We start from the raw sequence: 23,446 nt of genomic DNA, 5'->3' as shown, positions 1-23,446 counted from the left end.
GTTCCTTGGGGGGACGGGTTTATTATGGGATGCGTGTACAAAAGGGACACACACACATAAATAGGGTGACACTGCGGGGGGGGGCAGTGGCACTGGGGGGGCCCTTGGGGACCAGTGACACGGGGGGAGGGGACACTCACACCCATAGGTGCTGTCTCGGGGGGTGTCTCAGTGTCACCCCCCCCAGTGTCCCTGCCCCGGGGCTCAGGCGGTGCAGGCGGGGGGGGCCCCAGGGCGCAGGGATAAGAGGGGGGGCCCCCGGTGGCCACAGCCCCTCCCCGCGCCCCCCACCCCTTCCCCTTCCTCTTCCACTTCCCTTTCCCCTTCCTCTTCCTCCTCCCGGGCAGCGGCTCCTTCCTCCTGCTCAGGGCTGGGGGGCTGCGGGGCTGCAGGGACAGCGCCTGTGTCCCCCCGTGTCCCCCCCACAGCCCCATTTATCCCCAGTTGTCCCCGGTGTCCCCCTATTCACACCCCCCCCAGTGCCCCTGATGTCCCTACGTCCTCAACACCCCCAGGGTCCCCATTTAACCCCGGTATCCCCATTGCCCCCAGGGTCCCCATTTAACCCCGGTATTCCCATTGCCCCCAGGGTCCCCAACACCCCCAGGGTCCCCATTTAACCCCGGTATCCCCATTGCCCCCAGGGTCCCCAACACCCCCAGGGTCCCCATTTAACCCCAGTATCCCCGTTGCCCCCAGGGTCCCCAACACCCCCAGGGTCCCCATTTATCCCCAGTGTCCCCATGTCCCCTGTATGCCCATTGCCCCCAGTGTCCCAGATATCCTAATGGCCCCCAGGGTTCCCATTTGTCCCCAGTGTCCCCATTGCCCCCATTTATCCCCGGCACCCCCATCGCCTCCAGTGTCCCCATTGCCCCCCGCCCCCGCCGGCCTCACCTGCTGTAGCGCGGCGCTGCCGCAGGGCTCCGGGGTGCGCGGCCAGGACGTGGCGCCGGATGTCGCCGAGGTGCAGCGAGGGCAGGGCCCGGGCGCACAGGAGGCACCGCAGGCGCCTGCCCCCGGCCTCCAGATCCAGGAGCAGCTCGGCCCGGAGCCACCCCCGGAGCGAGTCCCCGGCGCCCGCGGGTGGGGGGGGCACCCGGGCACCGCCCCCGGGCGCTTTGGCACCGCGGGGGGATGCGGCGCAGGGACGGGCCCCACGGCGGGGATGGGGTGGGGGGGCTGCGGGGAGAGAGGTTAGTGCTGGGGGCAAGGGAGGATGGGTTGGGGACACCCTGGGGACGTGGGGCATGGTGGGGGGCACCTTTGGGACATCCTGGGGACACGCTGATGGCTTTGGGGACATGGAGGTTTGGACCGGGGACACCTCGGGGATGTGGAGGACAGATTGGGGGGACCTTGGGGACATTGTGGTGGGACGGGACGGGAACATCGGGGCCATGAAGGGCCGGGGGGGGACACTGGGGACGCGCTGGGGGCTCCCTGGGGACACTTGGCGGGGTTTTAGGACCCAGCAGATCCCCCGAAGCGGGTTCACACGCGCCGGGGGCGGAGCCAAATCGGGCTGGGCGTGGCCTGTCTGTCCCGGGGCGGGGCTTGTCTTAAAGGGGCACCGGCGCGATTTAAAAGGGTCGTGGTCTGGCTTAATGGAGGTGGGGCCCACCTGTAAATGGCGATGCCTGCGTAGGAGGGGGGCGTGGCCAAGCTGTAAGTGGGGCCTCATTAAAGGGGTGTGGCCACATTTAAAGGTACCGTGGCTCAGATTAAAGGGGGCGTGACCCACCTGCCGGGGGAGGGTCCTTTTGAGGGAGGAGTGGCCTTCATTTAAAAGGGCATGGGGCAGCTTTAGGGATGGAGCCACATTTAAAGGGGCCGCAGATCCAGTTTAGGGGTCCCCCCATTTAAGGGAGGTGTGGCCACATTTAAAGGGGCCATGGCTCCACGTTAAGGGTCCCCACTTTTAAAGGGGATGTGGCCACATTTAAAGGGCCCCAGCTCCAGGGGACCCCCATCAGTGCTCCCCCCACCTTGGGCTCCTACCACAGCCCCCCAGTACCTGTCCCAGTGCCTCGGGGGGGTCCCTCAGGTTGAACCCCCAAATGTGCCTCCCAGGAGCGGAGCACAAGCTGCTTCTCCCGGGGTCCCCAGGCTCCGGAATAGGGATGCTTCTGCCGGATGTGGCGTTTGATGGTGCTGAGCTTGAGGGTGGCGAGGGCGCTGCCACACACCAGGCAGAGCATCCCGTGCCGTGCCGCGTTGAACTCCATCAGGTACTCAGCGCGCCACCGCTCGTGGTAGTACCGGCGGTGATCCCGGCCCGGGATCCGGCTCCGGCCTGGGCGCGAGGCTCGGGCATCACAGTGATCCAAGCTCCGGCGGCCTCCCCGCAGGCCCGGTGCTGGGGGAGAGGCTGCAGAGGGGGCAAGGGAGGGGAATTTGGGGAGGTTTATGGGGCTGGAAGGGGCTTGGGGGTTCAATGGATGGGGTGGGGATTTGGGGGGCTCTATGGATTGGGGGAGTCATGGATGGGGGGTCCCTGGTGATGGGGGATCGTTCGGTTGAGTAACTTATGGGTGAGGTTTTGGGGTTCTGAGGGGCAGCAAAGCTTTGGGGGGGGCTCTGACAGGAGAAAGGAGGGGGGTTGTGGTGGGGTTTGGGGGGGTTTGAAGGAGAAAGGGGGGCTCTTAAAGAGGCAGTACATGTAAAAGGGCACGGCTTGTCAAGAGGGATTTAAAAGGGGGTGGGGCTTGTCAAAGGGGCGGGGCCCTTAAGGGAGCAGAGCAGAGGGGATGGGGGTGGTTAAAGTGGGGGGGATGTCTTAAAGGGGCAGCAGTACCTTAAAGGGACAGGGGCATGTTAAAGTGGCAGGAGCATCTTAGAGGGACAGAGGCATCTTAAAGGGATAGGGGCGTCCTAAAGTGGCAGAGGCATCTTAAAGGGACAGAGGCATCTTAAAGGCACAGGGGCATCCTAGAGGATGACAGGGGCTGTCAAAGGGATGGAGACACCCCCAGGGCCAGGGCATGTCTTAAAGGGCCAGCATTGCTCCTATTGTGCATTAAGGGGTCTCCTTAAAGGGTCCGCACCCTCCACTCCCCCCCATCCCGTGCTCACCTGGGGGGTCCGGGAGCGAGCCCGGGCCGGGGCCGGGGTGGGGGCTCGGGGGGTCCATGGCGGGGCCCGGGGCGGCAGCAGCGGTGGCGGGCAGGGGCCAGCCGGGGTGGGGACGCCGCCGTGGGGCCCCTGGGGCTCCTTTAAGGGCTCCTGGGTAAATTTAAAGGGGCCGCACGCCTTTCCCATCCCCCCCACTCCCCCCCAAATAAGCCCGCCCCGCCCCGGGGGGCTGCGGGGGGGGGAGGGGGCGATGAGTTGGTGTCCGGTCTCAGCCCACTCCCTCCCCAAACAGCGTCGCCCCTATAGAAAAGATTTCGGGGGGGACCGAGAAGGGGGGAGGATGAGGGAGCCCCTGGATGCTCCCCCCCCCCTCCATCCCCACCCCGCCCCCCCCGCAGCATGGCCCCAGGGTCCTTGGGAATCAGAGAACGGGGAAAAGCATCCAGAATTCCCGATCCCCCGCCGCGGATCCCCCATTCCACGTTGGGGTCTCCAATAAGGATGGGGAGGGGGGATTCGGCTCCGCTCGGGTGTTTCCGTCAGTGAACGGGAAGCCTCGATGGAAGCCCGAGTGGCATTCGGGTGTTTCCGGATCCATTCGGGGAAGCGGCGGCGGAGGCGGAGCTCGGCTGTTTCCGCCGCTGTCAGCGGAAATTGCCGAAGGTGGCTTCGAGTCTTTCCGCGGTGGGGGGAGCCGGCGAGAAGCATCGGATGATTCCGGAGCGCTGCCGGAAATACCCGAAGCCGGTTTAGTGGCACGGAGCCGAATCTCTCCGGAAAGAGCCGAAGAGAAGCAGGAGGCGTGTCGGGTGTTTCCGGCGCGGCGGCGGAAATGGCCGAGGGCCGGCGGCGGCGGCCATGTTGGGAGCCGCTGGGTGCTGGTGAGGAGGTGCCGGTGTGAGGCGGCCGGGCCGGGCGCACCCGCCGCCCGCTCCCCTCTTCCCCCCGTTCTCCTCTGCCGCCCCCCGCCCCGACCCCCCCCATGCCGCTGGCCTGGCCTCCCCCCGCTCCCTGAGCGCGGCCCGGGCTTCCCTTCCCCCCCCCCCCCCCCCCGCACACCGCCTGCCGCGGCTTCCTTCTCCCTATCGCGATAGTCGCCGGCGGCCGTGGCGGGGGGGGGCTCGCCATGTCGAGCAGCGGTCGCAGCCCTCTGCCTACTGTCAACGAGAGAGACGCGGAGCAGGTACGGCCCGAGGTGCGGAGGGCCTCCGAGGGAAGCGCGGTCCCGCCGTGCGGGGCTGGGGCCGCTCCGGGGCGGGGGGCGATGAGGGGCTGGAGCCGTCAGGGGCCGGTTCGTGAGGGGAAGGCACGAACTGGGGGGTCCGGGGCCCTTTTATGAGGGGAAAGTGGGGCTCGAAGGGGTCGGGCTCCGGTTTGCGAAGGGAAATGAGAGTCGGAAGGGGTCGGGGGGCGTTTTGTGAGGAAAAAGTGGGGTGTGAAGGGGTGAGGGGGCCTTTGGCTGGGGGGAAATGGGGGGTTGAGGGCGTTTTGTGAGGGGAAAGGGGGGGCTCAGGGGTCTCTTTTGGGGGGGGAAGGGGATTTTGGGGTGGTTTAGTGAAGGGAAATGGGGTGTGGATGGGCCCGGGTCTGGTTTGTGAGGGGAAAAAGAGGGGTCTGAGGGAACCCGGGTAATTCTGTGAGGTAAAAAGGGGGTTTGGATGGGACCCGGGCTCTTCGTGAGGGGAACAGGGGCTCTGAGGGGGGGTAAAAGGGCTCTGAGGGGGGGTAAAAAGGGCTCTGAGGGGGTCATGGGCCATTTTGTGAGGGGGAAAAGGGGGTCCCGGGGTGTTTGCTGAGGAGAAAGGGGGGTCTGAGGGGCTCTGGGGCCCCCCCACGATGGGAGAAGGGACCTGAAGGTGTGTTCTGAGGGTAAATGGGGGTCTGGGGGGGGGTCCTGCACCCCTCCATGAGAGCCAAAAGGAGGGTTTGAGGGTGCCCTGTGTCCCCCCAACCTGTCCCCTCTGCAAGGGGGCCCGGGGGGGGGCCCACCTCCTCTTACAGCCCCCTCTCATGGCTGAGACCCCCATGTGAGATGTGGGGCCAGGACCCCACTTGGGGGCTCCTCTATGGGACCTGGGGTGCTTTGGGGTGTCCCTGAGGGGCAGAAGGGTGTCACCCCCCCATGCAGGGCTGATGGGGGGGGCACAGGTTGCACCCCAAAGCATGTGGGGCAGGTTGGGGGGTGCCAGCCCCACACATTGCCCGTAGCAGGGGGTCCAGTGCGTGCTGTGGGGCGCGAGGTTTGGGGGTGTCACCGTTGTCACAATGTGTCCCGTCCCCCCCCCCCCTCCGTGAGCGCCTCGATGGCTGCGCGAGCGGGGTGTGGGGGTGTGAGCCCACCCCCTTCCCTGCTGTGCCCCCCCAAAACAGGCTGTGGGGGTGGCAGCGCTGCCACAGCATGGGGGCTATGGGGGGGAGGGAGGGGGCTGGGGGGGGCACCCCCAAACGGGTATGGGGGCCATCCGCACCCCCCGAGATGGGGGTGGGATTCACCCTCAATGTCTTTTGGGGGGGGCAGTGAGCCCCAAGTCCTTTTGGGGGGGGTAGCTGGAATGTGGTGCCCCCCTGTTTTGAAGCTCCCAATTTGGGGGAACCCCGCTTATGGCTTTGGATGGGGGGGGGGCACAGCTTCTCCCCTCGCTGCACGGCACCCCCATTTTCGGGGGGGGACCCCAAGTGGTGGTGAAGGTCCCTGTTATGGTGCTGCAGGGGGGGTGTGGGGGGACAAGTGGCTTCATGTGTGCCCCAGCCCCGAGGACAAAGGTGGTGCCCCCCCCGTCCCGTCCCCCCCCCCGGCTCCATGGCCATCACCATGGCGTCGGGCCGCCCCCTCCTCGCTTTGGGTCCTTTCCCTCTGTTTTCCCTGTTGTTACGTAAGGAAGGAGGAGATTGATTCCTGGATGGGGAGGATTTGGGGAGGGGGCGGCGGCGGCGATGGGGGGGGGGGTGTCTGTGCCCGTTTCCCCCCAACCGGAGCCGAAATTGGGGTGTCTTCCCCTAAACCCCCCCTCCAGGAGCTGCTCCATCATGTGCCATGGGCTGAGATGTGAGAGACCCAAAAATAACTGATTTAGCTGACATTTAGAACCAAAGCTGCTCCAGCACCTCCTGGGGGGGGCACAGGGACACCCCCAAAGCTGCTCCAGCACCTCCTTGAGGGGGGGCACAGGGACACCCCAAAGCTGCTCCAGCACCTCCTGGGGGGGGCACAGGGACACCCCAAAGCTGCTCCTGGGGGTGTGGGGGGACCCCCACCCGGGCACACCCGGTGCTGGTGGCTGGTTACCGGCGGCTCCTCATGCTGGGATCTTTAGATCCAACGGGTGACATCACCCTGCACCCGCTGACATCATCACCCCTAAACACAGTGACATCACCCTGCACCCGCTGACGTCACTTCCAGCTGCAGTGATGTCACCCCGGCCCCGTGACATCACCTCCAGCTCCAGTGATGTCACCCTAGGCCCTGTGATGTCACCCCCAGCCCCTGCGGCATCACCCTTGGCCCCTGTGACGTCACCCCAACCCCAGTGATGTCACCCTGGTACCTGTGATGTCACCTCAACCCCAGTGACATCAGCTCCAGTGACACCACCCTGGCTGCTGTGACGTCACCCCAACCCCAGTGATGTCACCCTGGTGCCTGTGATGTCACCCCAACCCCAGTGACATCACCTCCAGCTTTGGTGACGTCACCCTGGCCCCTGTGGCGTCCCCCCAACCCCAGTGACATCGCCCCCGGCCCCTGTGACATCACCCCATGACCATTCCAGTGCCAATTCCCACCACTTTGCCTCCAACTCCAAGCAAACCATCACCTTCCTGCCCCCACGTGGCTCCTCTTCCCCCTTTCGCACCCCGTTTTCACCCCAAACCCCCCCCCCAACCCCTGCATCCCGCCCCGTCCGGCGTCATTCCCAACCGGTCGAGCCGGTTCGGCGCTCCCGGCGCTCCGCTCCGTGGGGAGTTGAACTCTCCTGGAGCTTCCGCCACGGCCCATCGGCAGCGCCGGCACCGCCGCGGGCTCGGCCGCGTTGGGGTCGCCCACGGTGAGTCCCCCAGCGCGGAGCCGGGCGGGATGGGGGGAAACGGAGGCCCCCGGAGCTTTGGCAGCGCGGGAAGAGCCGCCGGAGCGCCGGGAATGCCACGGCCCCCCCCGGGAATGGGGGGGGAGCGGGTGCCGGCGCCGCCGCACGCCCCTGGCTCCGGCAGATGGTGAAGCGCTCTCCCCGCCCCGTTGCCACGGCAGTTCTTTGGCACAAAACCCCCGTTTTCCTTCACTTTTTCCCAGCAGCCTCCAAGCAAAGTGTTGGATTTGGGGGGGGGAGGGGGAAAATCCCGCCCCCCCTTCAGCCCAGACCCCAAAACACCCCTTTTTCCCCCCAAATCCCAGTGCCCGGTTGTGCCCTCACCCACTCTGAGCAACCCCCCCCCCCCCAGTTCCTCCAGCGGGTTGCTTCCCACGGGGGGGGGGCACCCCAAGACTGTGCTCCCCCCTCCCCCCAGTCCCCAGCGAGGTTTGGGGGGGCTGCAGTGTCCCTCAGCCCAAAGGGGGGGTTGGCTCCGCTCCCTCATCCGCTCACGTGCTCCCGTTATCTCCGGTGTCACCGGAGCGGTGACAGCACGGGGGGGGGGGGGGTGACACCGCTCGGCGCCGGCACTTCTCTCCCCAGAGGGGAACCCCCCTAAAGTGCCCCTAAACCCGGGGTTATTTGGGGGGGGGGGGAGCGCTTTTGGGATGCAGCATGATGGAGGTTTGGGGGTGCCCCCCCCCTTGTTTTAGCCACGGGGTGAAGGTGCTGATGTTCATTTTGGGCTGAAACGATGGTGTTTTGGGGAGGGGGCAGCCGTGTCTTTGTGTCCCCCCCACTTAGGAAGGGGGTGACACCCCATTGCCCCCCCCCATCATCGTCATCCCCCCAAAACCCCCCAAAGTCAGCCCGAAACCACGGCGCTTGCGTCAGGTATCGGGGGCGGCTCCCGGCCTGCCCGGGCGCGGCGCACGGCCACGGCATTCCCGGACTTTGCTCCTGCAGCTCCGCCGCCGCCGCCTCTGGACCCCCCCTTGGGAATTGTCCGGGACACCCCCCCCCTCCCCGCACACACCCCCCACCCCCCCCCGAGCTCATCGTCCCCTCGGTGTCCCCGCAGCCCGGCGAGGGGAAGGGCGTCGGGAAGCCCAACATGCTGCGGGGCCGGAACTCGGGCAGCGCGGCCGAGGAGCAGCCCCACATCGGCAACTACCGGCTCCTGAAGACCATCGGCAAAGGCAACTTCGCCAAGGTCAAGCTGGCTCGGCACGTCCTCACCGGCAAGGAGGTGAGTGCCACCGCGGCACCGGGCGCCCGCGGCTCGGCTGCCTGCGGGGCCAGCTCTGGGAGCGTGGTGCTCATGGTGTGGGTGCCACCACAGGCATCTCTTCATGGTCCTCGGGCTGTGGGTGCCACCGTGGGGTGGGGATAGTTGTGGTGGTCCTTGTAGGGAGTGCCACCATGGGGTGGGCAGTTCTGGGCTCCTGGTCCTTGGCGTGTGAGTGCCGCTGTGGAGAAGCGACAGTTGTGGCTTCATGATCCTTGTCCTATGAGTGCCACCATAGTGAGGGGACAGTTCTGGTGCTCCTTGTCCTATGAGTGCCACCATGGTGAGGGGACAGCTCTGGTGCTCCTTGTCCTCTGAGTGCCACCATGGTGTGGGGATAGTTCTGGTGGTCCTTGTCCTATGAGTGCCACCATAGTGAGGGGACAGTTCTGGTGCTGCTTGTCCTATGAGTGCCACCGTGGTGAGGGGACAGCTCTGGTGCTCCTTGTCCTATGAGTGCCACCATGGTGTGGGGATAGTTCTGGTGGTCCTTGTCCTATGAGTGCCACCATAGTGAGGGGACAGTTCTGGTGCTGCTTGTCCTATGAGTGCCACCATGGTGAGGGGACAGTTCTGGTGCTCCTTGTCCTATGAGTGCCACCATGGTGAGGGGACAGTTCTGGTGCTCCTTGTCCTATGAGCGCCACCATGGTGAGGGGACAGTTCTGGTGCTCATTGTCCTATGAGTGCCACCATGGTGAGGGGACAGTTCTGGTGCTCCTTGTCCTATGAGTGCCACCATGGTGAGGGAATGGTTCTGATGGTCCTTGTCCTATGAGTGCCACCATGGTGAGGGGACAGTTTTGGTGGTCCTTGTCCTATGAGTGCCATCATGGTGTGGGGACAGTTCTGGTGCTCCTTGTCCTATGAGTGCCATCATGGTGTGGGGACAGTTCTGGTGCTCCTTGTGCTATGAGTGCCACTATAGTGAGGGGACAGCTCTGGGCTCCTGCTCCTTGTCCTGTGGGTGCCACCATGGTGAGGGGACAGCTCTGGGCTCCTGCTCCTTGTCCTGTGGGTGCCACCATGGTGAGGGGACAGCTCTGGGCTCCTGCTCCTTGCCCTGTGGGTGCCACCATGGTGAGGGGACAGCTCTGGGCTCCTGCTCCTTGCCCTGTGGGTGCCACCATGGTGAGGGGACAGCTCTGGGCTCCTGCTCCTTGTCCTGTGGGTGCCACCATGGTGAGGGGACAGCTCTGGGCTCCTGCTCCTTGCCCTGTGGGTGCCACCATGGTGAGGGGACAGCTCTGGGCTCCTGCTCCTTGTCCTGTGGGTGCCACCATGGTGAGGGGACAGCTCTGGGCTCCTGCTCCTTGCCCTGTGGGTGCCACCATGGTGAGGGGACAGCTCTGGGCTCCTGCTCCTTGTCCTGTGGGTGCCACCATGGCGCTGGAGATGGGTTCCTGCTCCTCAGCGGCGAGTGTCACTGGTGTGGGGACAGTTGTGGGCTTCCAGTCCTCACCCCATGAGTGCCACCCCAGGGATGGGCTTGTGATCCTTGTCCTGTGAGTGCCACCACGGTGTGGGGACAGCTGTGGGGAGAACGCTGTCCCCCTGCCCCTCACCTCCCCAGTGCCACCGCAGCGTGGGGACACTGGGGGACACCCCTGACCCCCCCCTCCACCCTTCCAGGTCGCCGTGAAGATCATCGACAAGACGCAGCTCAATTCCTCCAGCCTGCAGAAGGTCCGGGGGGGGGGGGCCGGGGTGTGGGGGGCACGTTGGGGGGTTGTGGCGTCTCCCACCCCCTCATCCCCCCTTTTCCTCCCCGTTTGCTCACAGCTCTTCCGTGAAGTGCGAATAATGAAGGTTCTGAACCACCCCAACATAGGTGAGCCCCCTCCTTACCTGTGCAACGGGACTTCCGGGGCCCCCCCCGGGGGGGGTTCGCCCCTTTCTCCAGCCCCACTTTGTCCCCTTTGCAGTGAAGCTCTTCGAGGTGATCGAGACGGAGAAGACGCTTTACCTGGTCATGGAGTACGCCAGTGGGGGTGAGCGGCGGGGGGGGGCAGAGGGGGTCAGCAGGCAGGGAACGGGCAGAGCTCCTCTCACCCCGTTGTCCCTGTGCCCCCCCCCAGGGGAGGTGTTTGACTACCTGGTGGCCCACGGGCGCATGAAGGAGAAGGAAGCTCGGGCCAAGTTCCGACAGGTCAGGAGGGGGACGTGGGTGTGACACCCCCCCCGAGGGGGTTTGGGGCCCCCCCTGTGTCCCCAGGGGGCTGGGGGACACCCCGCTGTGCCCCTTGCGGGGTGGGGTTCCCCACCCTGACACCCCCCTCTCCTGCAGATAGTGTCGGCCGTGCAGTACTGCCACCAGAAGTTCATTGTCCACAGGGACTTGAAGGTGAGGAGCCCCCCCCCCTTGCACCCCTCGACACCCCTGGGATGCCTGATAGCACCCAGGGGGCTCCCCACGTTCCTCCCCACACCCTCCTGACCCCAGGGTGCCATCTGGGTATTCCTGGGACCTCCCAGGGCAGCACCCAGCCCCCCCCGGGACCCCCATGGCTGCACCTGCACGTCCCGGGGAGGTGCTGGGACCCCCGGGGGGGCACCAGGAGCACCCAAGCCCCCCCCTGACCCCCTCGGGGGTGCTCTCCTTCCCTGGGCTAGGCCGAGAACCTGCTGCTGGACGCCGACATGAACATCAAAATCGCTGATTTTGGCTTCAGCAACGAGTTCACGTTCGGGAACAAGCTGGACACGTTCTGTGGGTCCCCCCCGTACGCAGCCCCCGAGCTCTTCCAGGGCAAGAAGTACGACGGGCCCGAGGTGGACGTCTGGAGCCTGGGGGTCATCCTCTACACCCTGGTCAGCGGCTCCCTGCCCTTCGATGGGCAGAACCTGAAGGTGAGGCTCAGTTTTGGGGGGGGTCCCGACAGGATCCCCGGGGGGGTTGTGGTGTTCCAATGGGTGTTTCCCACCTCAGGAGCTGCGGGAGCGGGTGCTGCGGGGCAAGTACAGGATCCCCTTCTACATGTCCACCGACTGCGAGAACCTGCTCAAGAAGTTCCTCATCCTTAATCCCACCAAAAGGGGCACCTTGGAGGTGAGGGGGGGGCAGTGAGGTGGGCAGGAAACCCATGGGAGCACCAGCAGCAGGGTCCTGGGGACCCCAAATGTGGTCCTGGGCACCTCCAAGAGCACCCCAAGACCCCCAGCATGGTCCTGGGTGCTCCCGGGGAGCCCCCAGTATGGTCCTGGCCGCCCTCGGGACCTCCAGGCCACCCCCAGCATGGTCTTGGGCACCCTCAACATGGTGCTGGGCCCCCCCAAAGTGGTCTTGCATGTCCCTGAGAAGCACCCAGCATGGTCCTGGGCACCCATAGCACTAACCAGGGACACCCAGTATGCTCCTGGGCACCTCTGAGACCCTCCAAGCACCCTCAGTGTGGTCCTGGGACTCCTCTAACATGGTCCTGGGGACCCCCAACATGGTTCCAGCCACCTTGGACACCCCCAAACCTCCCCTAATGTGATCCTGGTCACCCCCAAGAGCACTCAGGGCCTTCTGGTCACCCCACATGGTGGTCCCGGGACCCCCAAGCCCCCCCTTTGGTGTCCTGCCCCCCCATTGCAGCAAATCATGAAGGACCGTTGGATGAACGTGGGCCACGAGGACGATGAGCTGAAGCCCTACATGGAACCTGTGCCAGACTACAAGGACCCCCGGAGGACAGGTAGGACCCCCCCCCCCAATGGCATTTTGGGGGTGGGGGGTCCCCCAGATGTGGGGGGGGTCCCCATTGAGGCCTGTTCCCCCCCCCCTTGCAGAGCTGATGGTGTCCATGGGGTACACGCGGGAGGAGATCCAGGAGTCCTTGGTGGGCCAGAAGTACAACGAGGTGATGGCCACGTACCTGCTCCTGGACCACAAGAGCTCGGAGGTGCGGGGACGTGGGGGCAACAGGGAGAGGGGAGGGGAGGTGTGGGGATGAGGGTGGGGTGGAGCGTGGAGAGGACATGGGGACAAGGGGGGGACGTGAGGAGGGACATGGGAATGATGGGGAACGTGGAACAAGAGCAAGGAGGGGACATGAGGAGGGTGATGGGGACAGAGCAGGGGACGTGGGGACAAGGACCATGGGAATGACAGAACATGGACATGACAACGATGGGGGGACATGGGTGTGCTGGGGGGCTGAGGGGACATGAGGAGGGACATGGGAATGACAACATGAGGGGGATTTGGGGACAATGAGGAGACGCGAGGAGGATGGGGCCATGGATGTGACAGGGACACGGGAGGGGAGTGAGGGGGCACCAGCGGGGCACGAGGAGGAGCAGGGACACGAGCGCCACGGGGCCAACAAGGACACATTGAGGGGACACTGCAGGGGGGGGGACACACACAGCGGGGGGGGGGGTCAGCACCCTGCCCGTGCCAGCGCGTCCCTGTCCCCAGCCGTGCCCTGTGCCAGCGCGTCCCTGTCCCTGCACGTGCCGGCTCCCTGGGGCCTGCTCGGTGGGTGTCCCCCCGTGTCCCCCCGTGTCCCCACGTCCCCCCACGTCCCCCCAGCTGGAGGAGAGCCTGTCCCTGAAGCCCCGGCCCGCCCCGGAGGTGGCCAACAGCTCGGGGCCGTCCCCGGCGCACAAGGTCCAGCGCAGCGTCTCCGCCAACCCCAAGCGCCGCGTCAGCGACCAGGGTGAGCCCGGGGGGGGGCAAGGGGGGGGCAGCCGGGGCCGGGGGGGGGGCAACAAGGGGGAACACCCGGGGCCGTGGGGGAGGGACAAGGGGGGGATACCTGGGGCCATGGAGGGGGGGACAAGGGGTGTATCCCCATCCCGTGGCAGAAAGGGGAGGCTTTGGGGTGGGATTGGGGGGGTCCCAGGTGCATGGATCCCTTGGGAAAGGAGGGTCCTGGGGTGCGGGGGTAAGGGGAGGGGGGTGTGTCCCTATGGGGTGGGATCCCTGTGGGGTGGGATTATGGTTCTCTGGGGGGGGAACTCACACCTCTGAGAGTGGGGGGGGGGTGAAGGGGGGGTCCCAGTGGGGTGGTGTCCCCATGAACCCCCCCTCATTGTCACCCGCCCCCCCCCCCAGCCGGCCTCTCCATCCCCACCTCGGCTTCCTACTCCAAGAAGACGCAGGCGGCCAACGCTGAGAACAAGCGGGGGGGGGCGGAGGAGGAGGGGGGGCGCCGGGCGGGCAGCACGGCCAAGGTGCCCCCCAGCCCCCTGCCCGGCCTGGAGCGAGCCAAGGGCACCCCCTCACCCTCCACGGTCAGTGCGGGAGGGGCACCCAGGTCCCTTTGGGGAGGCTCAGCCCCCCCCGGGGGTGCAGGGGGGGGGTCCTTTGGGTGGTGGGAGCCAAACCCCTGCACCCCTGCAGGGTGCTCTGATTCTCATGAGGGGCCCCAAACACCCAAGTCCTCCATTTGGGGGGGGTCCCCAATGCTGAGCCCCCCCCTTTTTGTGTCTCCATCATGCGTGTCCCCCCCCACAGAACAGCGTCCTCTCCACCGGCACCACGCGGAGCCGGAACTCGCCGCTGCTGGATCGAGCCAGCCTGGGCCAGAGCTCGCTGCAGAACGGCAAGGACAGGTACGGACCCCCCCCCCCGCACCCCCAAACCCCCCCCGTCCCCCCCCCGCCACCCCGTCCCACCCCCCAGCCCCCGCTTTTCTCTCCTAGCCTCCCCACGCCGGGCTGCCGGCCCTCACCCGCCGCCCCCCCGGCCCCCGGCGCCCCCCCCCGCGCCCGGCAGCACCCGAAAGCCACCGACGCCAACTGCGACCCCCCCCGGCCCAGGCAAGGCCCCCCCATCTCCTGGGTCCTATGAAGGGGGCACCCCTTGCGGGTTTTGGGGGGTGTGTTTGTGGGGGGGGGTGTCCCCCTGCCTGGCACCCCAGTGTGTCCACAGGGGATGGGGGGGTTTGGGGGGATTTGGGGTGTTGTGGGGTGCCAGTGGGTCCCCAGGGTGCTGTGGGGCACCACTGAGTCCCTGAGGGTGCTATGGGGTGCTAGCATGGCTCTAGGGTGCTGTGGGGTGCTTGCATGGCCCCAGGGTGCTGTGGGGTGCCAGTGTGGCCCCAAGGTTCTGTGGGGTGCTGGTGTGTCCCTGGGGTGCAGTGGGGTGCAGTGGGGTGCTGGTGTGTCCCTGGGGTGCGGTGGGGTGCAGTGGGGTGCTGGTGTGTCCCCAGGGTGTAGTGGGGTGCTGGCACATCCCCAGTGTGCTGTGGGGGTCCCCAGGGCGCAGTGGGGTGCCGGCCTGTCCCCCAGGGTGTTGTGGGGTGCTGGGGGGTGCCGGCACATCCCCGCTGTGCTGTGGGGGGGTCCCTGGGGTGCCGTGTGCTCCCATTGCCCCCCGTTAAGCCGGGTCGTCCCCCCACCCCCTGCAGCGCCCCCGGGCGGGTGCCGGCCGCCTCCCCCTCTGCGCACAACGTGAGCCAGGCCGGGGGGGAGCGGCCCAGCTTCCCGCGGGGGGTGTCGAGCCGCAGCACGTTCCACGCGGGGCAGCTGCGGGGGCGCGAGCAGCCGGCCCTGCCCTACGCGCTGCCCCCCGGGCCCCCCGGCCTCGGGCCCCCCCCGTCGCCCTCCGGAGCCAGCCAGGGCCGGCGCGGCCCCCCCGGCACCAGCCTCTTCAGCAAGTTCACCTCCAAGTTCGTGCGGAGGTGAGGAGCGGGGGGCGACGGTGTCACCCCCGTGTGTGTGTGTCCCCCCCGTGTGTGGCGCCTCAGTGTGTCCCCCCCGGGGGACCCGCTGTGTGTTCCCTTGTCCTCACGTGTGGCCCCTCCGTGTGTGTCACCTGACGTAACCCCCCGTGTCCCTCTGTCACCCCTCCAGGGCCACTCTGTGTCCCCCCCATTCCTCCAGGGATCTTCTGTGTCCCCTCCGTGTGCCCCTGTCATGCCCCCAAGTGCCCCTCTTGTGCCCCCTCCCACCCCTGGGGATCCCGTGTGTTCCCTTGTCCCCATGTGTGTCCCCTCCGTGTCCCTCGGGGGGGTTCTCTGTGTGTCCCTGTGCCCCTTGTCCCCACAGGCTCCTGCACGTCCCCTCCATGTCTGCCCCATTCCACCCCGCAGGGTTCTTCCATGTCCCTCCTGGTCTCCCCCATCCCCTCCTATCACCCCCCATCCCCTTTGTGTGTCCCCCTCCAGTGCTCCTCCCGCCCCCCAACTCCCCTCCCACCTTCTCGGGGACCCCCCCATGTCCCCTCCTGTCCCTGTGTCACCCCATAGAGCCGGGGAGGTGACAGCTTGGGGTTGCGGTGGGGATTCATCCCAGCCCCACTCCTTCCGCTGCCCCCTCCCACTTGGGGGGGGGCTGAAATGGGGGTGGGGGGGTCCCTCCCCTCCTCCCTCCCTTCCCCCCCCCCCCAACGTCGCCCTTCTCTTCTGTTTGTCGTTGTAGAAATCTGTCTTTCAGGTTTGCCAGAAGGTAGGGTGCTGGGTGCTGGTGTCCCCTGGGTGCTGGTGTCCCTGGGTGCTGGTGTCCCTGGGTGCTACCCCCCCGCATGCCCCCCAACCCCCCCCATTGTCACTGCATGGCCCCGCATGGTCCCAGCCCTGCTCGGCTGCCGCTGTCTGTCCGTGTGTGTGTGTCTGTCTGTGTCCCCCCCTTGTCCCCTCCCCTGTCCCCCCCCTCCCCCTCCTGTGCTGTCTGGGTGCTGTGGGGGGGGAGGGGCTGCCCCCCATTCCCTCTCCCATCCCCCCCCCCATTGATTTCATCCCCCCCCAACTTGTTGTTTCTCGAGGAACCCGCACGAGCCCGAGAGCAAGGACCGGGTGGAGACGCTGAGGTGAGTGGGGGGGGGGGGCTGGGACACCCCCAGGACACCCCCAGGGCCTCCATAGTGCTCCTGGTGCCACCCATGGGCTGCCCAGGACCTCCCTCCTGCTCTGAGTTACATCTCTTGGGTCCCCATGGGACACCCAAGATGTCCACGCTGGTCCTGGTGACATCCCTGGGACACCCAGAGCTTCATGTGGGTCCTGGTGCCATCCATGGCATCCCCATAGCACCCAGGACCTCCAATACCGGTCCTGGTGTCTGTGGGGTCCTTGTACCACTCGGGGACCTCCCTAGTACTTGGCTCCATGGGGTCACTATGACACCCAGCATCTCTATACTGGTCCCAGTGCCATCCCCAGGATCTATGGGCCACCGAGGACCTTCCATACTGGTCCTGGTGCCATCCATGGGTCACCCAGCACCACCGGATTGATCCTGGTGCGAGCCCCAGGCTCTACCACCCACCGAAGCCCACTGTGATGGTGCCCCCCCTTATCCCATCGTCCCTCCTCGCAGACCCTCGGTGGCTCCGGACAAGGACCCGCGGGACGGCGCCAGCCGCGACGTCAAGCCCCGTTCCTTGCGCTTCACGTGGAGCATGAAGACCACGAGTTCCCTGGAGCCCGGTGAGATGCTGCGGGAGATCCGGAAGGTTCTGGATGCCAACAGCTGCCGCTGCGAGCCCCAGGAGCGCTTCGTCCTGCTCTGTGCCCACGGCGCCCCCGGCCACGACTCCTTCGTCCAGTGGGAGATGGAGGTTTGTAAACTCCCGCGGCTTTCCCTCAACGGCGTCCGCTTCAAGCGGATCGCCGGCACCTCCATGGCCTTCAAGAACATCGCCTCCAAAGTGGCCAACGAGCTCAAGCTCTGAGCCCCCCCGGGGGGTGGACACGGCAACCGGCGGCAACTGGGGTCAACTGATGGCAACTGGCATCAACCGGCTCCAAGTGGTGTCAGCGGACGTCAACTGACATCACCCAACGTCAAGCGGTGTCCCCCACCCCTCGTCGTGGGGATGACGCGATGGCTCGAGGAGGAAGGGCCACCTCCAAGGGACCTCTGGGAACGTTCTGGATGGACTTTTGGGACCTTTGGGGCGTGGGATGGGGCCACTCCAAGCGCTGGGGACGGCTCCAGGGACCTCCTCGAGGCCATCCCGGGTGGCCCAGGGACCGCTGGGGGGCATTGTGACATAGGATGGGGCTACCTGAAGAGGTGGGGATGGCCCAGGGACTTGTGGGGACATCCTCGAGGGACCTCTGGGGCATTGTGGGCATCTCTTTGGTGGCCAGGAACCCTCCGGGGCCACCTCCAAGGACATCCTTGGTGACCCAGGGACATCTCGCGTGGTCCAGGGCCTCATGGGGATATCTTTGGTGGCCCAGGGCCCTGTGGGGCCGTGGGGGGGGTGCCCCGGGGTCACGTGAGGACAACCCGGGGCCTTCCTGTCCCCAGGTGACCCCGCGGTGGCCTTGGGGGGGGTCCCACCCCTCCTCCTGCACTCAGGAAGGCCCCTGGGGGTGGGGTGGGGGGTGATCACGTGACCTGCTGTAGCCCCGCCCCCCTCCGCAGGCCCCGCCCCCACCCGGCCCCGGCGGGGTCAGGTTCTAGATTAAAACCTTTCCAGAAAGATCCTTGACTCCGAGTGGTGCCCCCAGACGAGGCCGGTAGAGACCAGTGCAGACCAATAGGGACCAGTGCGACCAGTATAACCAAGGGCTCCCAGTATCGATCAGCGCAGACCAGTTTGGGCCAGTCCAAACCAGCGCTGCCAGTGTAGATCAGTGCAGACCAGTGCTCCCGCTATGGGCGAGGGCCCCCAATACAAACTAGTGCTCACGGTAGGGACCAGCGCTCCCGCTGCAAACCGGGACTCCTGCTGCTCCCAGTACACCCCAGTATTCCCAGTCCCCCCCCAGCGTTCCGGCTCTAGTAAAATACCTTTATTGCAAACACACACTGGGGGGATTCCCCACCCCTCGCCCCGGGGCCGCGTGTCCCCCGGCCCAGCAGGGGGCGCTGCGGCGGGGGGCGGGGCCGCTCAGCGGGGCGGGGCGTGCCCCGCGGCGGGGGGGCGTGGCCTGGCGGCAGGGGCGTGGCCAGGCCGGAGGAGGGGGGGCGGGGCCCGGCCCAGCGGGAGCCCCGGCGGGGGGGGAGGGGCCGGGCGCAGGAGGGGAGGGGGGGGCTGCGGGGGGCGCGAGGGGGATGGCGGTGGGGGCGGGGCCAGCGACGGGGGCGGAGGAAGGGGCGGGGCCGGGCGGGAGACCCCAGTGATCTGCACCTGCGGGAGAGAGGTGGGGTCAGAGCGGGGGGCGGGGCCTGGAACGGGGCGGGGCCAGTTATATCCGAGGGCGTGGTCAGGATGGGGCGGGGCTGGGGGCGGGGACAATGAGCGTGGTGGGCGGGGCCAGGCATGAGACAGAGCAGGGGGATGGGTCAACGATGGGGGCACGGTTGGTGGGCGTGGCCCCCCGTGGGGCGGGGCTTGTCCAGAAGAGGGGTGCAGAGGGGCGGGGCCACGGGGGAAGGGGCGGGGCCAGGGGTTGTGTTGGGGGCGTGGCCAGCACAGGGGCATGGCTGGGACTAAGCCCAGGACTGGAACCGGGGCTGGACCCTGCTCCCCCCACCCCCATTTCCCCCCCCCCCTCCACTCACCTCTTCCTCCTCCTCTTCCTCCTGCTGCTGCCGCTGCCCCTCCCGGGGGGGTCCCGCGGGGGGCTCGTCCCTGTCCCTGCCGTGGGGCTCCCGCAGCAGCCGCGTGAGGCCGAAGCGGCGCCGCGCGCCCGCCACGAAGCTCCGGACCTGGGCCGGGGTCTTGTTCCCCAGGACCCCCGCCACTGCCGGGAAGTCGCGGCCGTAGCGGCGCAGGGCTGGGGGGGGCAGCGCATCAATGGGGTGAAGGGGGGTCAAGGGGGTCAATTAAGACAAGGGGGTTAATGAGGTTCATTAATCAAGGGAGAGTCTCACCCTGCACCACCAGGAGCTGCTCGTCCGTCGTCCAGCGGGAGCTGAACTTGCCGTTGCCCTGGGGGGAGAGGGGGTGTGGGGTGATGGGGGGGATGTGGAGGGATGGGGGGAGATGGGGGGGGGACGTGGGAAGATGAGGGACACTGTAGGGTACAGTGCAATGCTGTGGTGCACAGCAAGGACAGGATGGGGCATAAGGAAATGCTCTGGGGCATGGGGGGACACCGTGGGGACACCACGGGGCAGGGCAGGACACAACGAGGGGCAGGTGGGGACACGGTGGGGCAGGGTACAACGCAACGGGGGGCATGTGGGGACACCCTGGGGTACACACGGACACTGTAGGGCAGGGCAGGGACATTGTGGGACACATGGAGACACTGGGGGGCAGGGTACGGACACTGTGGGGCAGGGCAGGGGCACTGGGGGGCATGTGGGAACACCATGGGAACACTGTGGGACACACGGGGACACACAAAGACCCCCCAATCCCACCTCGGGGGGGCGCAGCCCCTCCACGCCGCCCTCCAACGCCTGCTTGAGGCCGCTGTTGATCTGCTTGATCCGCTGCACCTACACGGGGGGGGACGACACACAAACCCCAAGAATCACCCCCCAACTTAGGGGGCACCCCACGGATCGGGGGGGGGGACAGCTCCGTACCTGCCGCTTGAGGGACACGAGCTGGCAGTCGAGCTGGCGCAGGGCCGCGGTGCCCAGGTCGGGGTTGGAGGTGACGCCGGCCACGGCCTCCCGGCTCAGGTGCATCCCGCGGGGGGGGCGGCGGCGGTGGCGGGGGGGGGGGTGGTGCCGGTATTGAGCCTCCTTCCGCGTGGAGACTTTGGGGTACAACGGCTGCAACGGAGCATGTGGGGGTTCAATGAAGGCATCAGGACACCCCCAAAGCCCTTTGACCCCATCGTTCAGCCTCCACCCCCCCTCCCCTCAAACCTCCTTTTTGGGGTCCGCTGCCTCCGTGTCCCCATCGAGAGCGGGGTGATGCTCCTCGGTCTCGTCGTTGCTATGGAAACGGGGGGGGAGGAAGGGGGTTTTTGGGGGGCTGGGGGGGGTGGGGGTGGTTTGGGGGGGCTGGGGGTACCTGTCCTCCCGCTCCTTGCGCCCCAGCAGCCTCCGGGCCTGTCGGTCCATGACGCTGGTTCGGGAGCGGGTTTTCTTCCAGGAATAATAATACTTGACCAGGCTCGGGATGAGCTTGTCGGGAAGCTGGGAATGGGCAATGGCGGGGGGGGGAAAGGGGGTTTGGGGGGGCACAGGGTGAGTTTTGGGGGGGTTGGGGTGAAGGAGAGAAGGGGAAGGGCTTGAAATGGGGGGAGCCCCATGGGAAAGGGGGAGGAAACCACTTGAAAAGGGGGGGCATAAATCACAGGGTGGAGATGGGGGGAACCCCCTTAAATGAAGAAGGAGGAATACAAATAGGGGGTGAACCCCATAAATAACGGGAGGGGAAATGGGGGGGCTGCTAAATATGGGGGGGGGGATAGAAATGGGGGTGAACCCCCTAAAAATGAGGGGACACCCATAAAAATGGGGGGGGCACCACTTGGGGCAAGGCCAGGGGGTGGCACGTACCATGTGCTGGGGGGGTCAGGGGGTGGCATTTACCATCTCCTATGGGGGGCATCTAGGACGGGCAGGTACCATCTCCTAATGGGGGGGGCAAGGGGTGGCACTGACCCCCTATGGGGCAGGCAGAGGGGCACCTACCACCCCTAACGGGGGGGAAGTGGGGTGGCACGTACCACCTGAACCCCGGGGGGGGCCCAATGGGGTCCCCCATCTCCCTGGGGTCCCACAGGGGGTTCCATAGGGGCAGCAACCCCCAGCCCAGAGGCTCCGGGGATGGACCCAAACCCTGTGTCCTCCCCTAGGAAGGGATGGGGGGGGGGTTGGGGTGAATGGGGGGGGTTGGGGTGAATGGAGGGGGATGGGGTGAAGGGGGGGTTTGGGGGTGAGGGGGGGGGTTGGGGGTGAAGGGGCGGGTTGGGGTGAAGGGGGCGTTGGGGTGAATGGGGGGGGTTGGGGGTGAAGGGGGGGGTTGGGGGTGAATGGGGGGGGTTGGGGGTGAATGGGGGTGGTTGGGGTGAAGGGGGGGGTTGGGGTGAAGGGGGGGTTGGGGGTGAATGGGGGGGTTGGGGTGAAGGGGGGGTTGGGGGTGAATGGGGGGGTTGGGGTGAAGGGGGGGTTGGGGGTCCCTCACCATCTGCTGGATGCGGGCGAAGCTCTTGCCGTGGAAGCTGAAGGCCTGTTCAAAGAGCACCTTGTCCTCCACCGTCCACTCGTCCGGGAAGGGGGTGAAGTTGGCCAGGTCAGCCAAGGACTTCTCCACGTCGTGCTTGTGCCACAGCAGCATTCCCAGAGCCTGGAAAACCGGGGGGGGGGTCAGGAAGGGCGCTTTGGGGGGATCCTGGGGGGCTTGGGGGGGGCAGAGGTACCTGCTCGATGTTGTAGCCGTGCTTGTCCTTGGCCATGGCGATGTATTTGTCCACTGAGGGGTTAAAGGGAGCGGGGGGGAGGGTTAAAGGGGGGGGAAAGGAGATTTGGGGGGTTAAGGGGGGCTTTAGGGGGTTGTGGAGGGATTAATGGGGGAATAGGGGAGGTAAACGGGGTGTCGGGGGGGTAAATGGGGGGTTAAGAGTGGGGTGGAAAGGGGATTTTGGGGGGTAAATGGGGTTTGGGGGGCTTGGGGGTTATGGGGAGGCTTTGGGGGGGTTATAGAAGGGCTTGGGGGAGTTTATGGAGATAAAGGGGCTATTGGGGGGGTAAATGAAGTGGTTGGGGGGGTAAAAGGAAAGTTGGGAGGGGGCACAGTGGGAGTTGGGGGTAAAGGGGGGGTCAGGGGGTGGGAAACACCCCATAACCGCCCCCCCCCCAGGGACTCCCCGATTTGCTATGGGGGGGCTCACGTTTGGCATCGGAGACGCAGTGGTTGGGGGCCCACACCAGCATCCCCTTCAGCTCCTTGTTGCTGTAGCGAGCCGGGCTCTCTGGGGGGGGGGGGGGGGAAGAGGTCAAAAAGGGGGGGACACCCCCCGTTGTACCCCCCCATAACCCCTCCGAATGGTCCCTACCTGGTTTGCAGTCGGGAATCACCGCTTGGTAGTCAGCCCCGACCCGGATCATGCTGTCTGGGGAGGGGGGAAGAGGGAAACGGGGGGATATGGGGGTTAAAGGGAGGGAACAGGGGCCCGGGGGGGGGGTTCAGGGGTTAAGGGGGGGGTCTCCTCACCCCCCCATGAAGATCTGGGGGTCCCAGCACCGGGTCCCCAGCAAACAAAGGGGGCGGCCGGCGCACACGCGGGCGCTGGGGACAATGGGGACAGGGGCTTTGTTCCCCCCCCATATCCCTATAGGTGTGTGCGGGCCCCCCCCCCAAAACCATCCCCAAGCGGGGGGGGGGGGGGGGGGGGCGTGACATGGTGACACGGACATCGCCCCCCCGCGCGCACACGTGTGCTCCAGCACACGCGTGTGGCGTGTTCTTGGGGGGGGGGCACAGGCGTGTTTGGGGGGGGGGAAGGTGTGTTTGGGGGGGCCCAAGTGCGGCCCGGGGGGGGCACTCACCGTGGGTGCGCTCGTCCGCGCTGTCCTCGTCCTCGGAGGGGGGGGCGCCGCCGGGCACGGACCTGGCGCGGCTGCGGGACAGGATTCCCGAGGGATTCTCCATCACCGACGGCATCGCCTGCGGAGCACGGAGCGGGGGGGGGGGGGTCGGGTGAACCCCCCCCCATCAATGCTGCCCCATAAGTGTGGGGGGCTCAGCCCCGCTGCCCCACGGCAAACTTGAGCCTAAGCTGCGTTATGGGGGGGGGCAGCCGGGACCCCAAAAAGGAGGCATTTCACCCCAAAATCAAAAGGGGGGGGAGGGAGGGGGGGAGGGGAGGGGGGGGCTGGGGGGGTCGGCACCCACCGGCACCCACCGGCACCCACACAAAGCGCCGCCGGCTGCTCCCGCCGCCTGATGGTGCCAAAGTAGTTCCAGCTCCCCCGGCCTCAGCACACACCCCCCACCCGCCCCCTGTGTACCCCTCCGCCGGCGGCAAGGGGGGGGGCATGGGGGACCCGGCCCCACAGAGAGCCCACGGTGGGGCTGGGACCCATAGATGGGGGGGGGGGAAGGGTTGTGTCACACACACACCCCCCCCCCAGAGTGTGGCTGATGGGAACAAAGGGCTGGGAGGGGGGGGGATAAAGGGGCTGCTGTGGGGCTGGGTATGGACTGTGGGGCTTAGGGCGCTGGGGCTGCTGTGGGGCTGCTGTGGGGCTGCTGTGGGGCTGGGGGTGTCCCACTATG

General features: G+C 66.9%; 3 protein-coding genes across 10 annotated transcripts; 1 reads left to right on the top strand and 2 right to left on the bottom strand.

Moving 5' to 3' along the window:
* Positions 1 to 5: 5 nt before the first annotated feature.
* On the bottom strand, positions 6 to 3,774 carry CUNH11orf95 (chromosome unknown C11orf95 homolog). Its single transcript, XM_030474481.1, has 4 exons — positions 3,076 to 3,774; positions 2,018 to 2,371; positions 898 to 1,182; positions 6 to 386 (listed from the first exon to the last, which is right to left on the bottom strand). Exons 1-4 carry the CDS (start codon positions 3,131 to 3,133, stop codon positions 205 to 207), a joined length of 879 nt encoding a protein of 292 aa, XP_030330341.1. The 5' UTR covers positions 3,134 to 3,774; the 3' UTR covers positions 6 to 204.
* Positions 3,775 to 3,903: 129 nt separating this feature from the next.
* On the top strand, positions 3,904 to 17,799 carry MARK2 (microtubule affinity regulating kinase 2). Of its 5 annotated transcripts, none has more exons than XM_030474475.1 (19): positions 3,924 to 4,258; positions 8,227 to 8,394; positions 10,066 to 10,119; positions 10,216 to 10,264; positions 10,359 to 10,424; positions 10,512 to 10,582; positions 10,721 to 10,777; positions 11,047 to 11,283; positions 11,363 to 11,482; positions 12,014 to 12,113; positions 12,208 to 12,320; positions 12,953 to 13,079; positions 13,478 to 13,656; positions 13,880 to 13,977; positions 14,068 to 14,184; positions 14,775 to 15,047; positions 15,787 to 15,813; positions 16,130 to 16,174; positions 16,684 to 17,799. In XM_030474475.1, exons 1-19 carry the CDS (start codon positions 4,202 to 4,204, stop codon positions 17,036 to 17,038), a joined length of 2,313 nt encoding a protein of 770 aa, XP_030330335.1. In that variant the 5' UTR covers positions 3,924 to 4,201; the 3' UTR covers positions 17,039 to 17,799. The 5 variants fall into 5 exon arrangements, with proteins under 5 accessions (XP_030330336.1, XP_030330335.1, XP_030330338.1 ...); XM_030474477.1 differs by lacking the exon at positions 3,924 to 4,258 and adding an exon at positions 7,036 to 7,124; XM_030474476.1 differs by lacking the exon at positions 15,787 to 15,813 and having other exon boundaries at positions 3,904 to 4,258.
* Positions 17,800 to 18,095: 296 nt separating this feature from the next.
* RCOR2 (REST corepressor 2) lies at positions 18,096 to 23,245 on the bottom strand. 4 transcript variants are annotated; one of them, XM_030474470.1, is made up of 13 exons: positions 23,063 to 23,245; positions 22,717 to 22,834; positions 22,224 to 22,280; positions 22,059 to 22,139; positions 21,588 to 21,640; positions 21,353 to 21,514; positions 20,234 to 20,358; positions 20,086 to 20,155; positions 19,798 to 19,989; positions 19,630 to 19,707; positions 19,135 to 19,192; positions 18,823 to 19,037; positions 18,096 to 18,448 (listed from the first exon to the last, which is right to left on the bottom strand). In XM_030474470.1, exons 2-13 carry the CDS (start codon positions 22,829 to 22,831, stop codon positions 18,209 to 18,211), a joined length of 1,446 nt encoding a protein of 481 aa, XP_030330330.1. In that variant the 5' UTR covers positions 22,832 to 22,834; positions 23,063 to 23,245; the 3' UTR covers positions 18,096 to 18,208. The 4 variants fall into 4 exon arrangements, with proteins under 4 accessions (XP_030330330.1, XP_030330331.1, XP_030330332.1 ...); XM_030474471.1 differs by having other exon boundaries at positions 20,234 to 20,307; XM_030474472.1 differs by having other exon boundaries at positions 22,224 to 22,276; positions 23,073 to 23,110.
* Between the last annotated feature and the right edge of the window lie 201 nt (positions 23,246 to 23,446).

The sequence above is a fragment of the Strigops habroptila genome, unplaced genomic scaffold (genome assembly GCF_004027225.2).
Source record: "Strigops habroptila isolate Jane unplaced genomic scaffold, bStrHab1.2.pri NW_022045597.1_ctg1, whole genome shotgun sequence".
In the NCBI taxonomy this organism is placed as follows: Eukaryota; Metazoa; Chordata; class Aves; order Psittaciformes; family Psittacidae; genus Strigops; species Strigops habroptila.
This window is presented reverse-complemented; position numbering and strand designations above follow the sequence as displayed.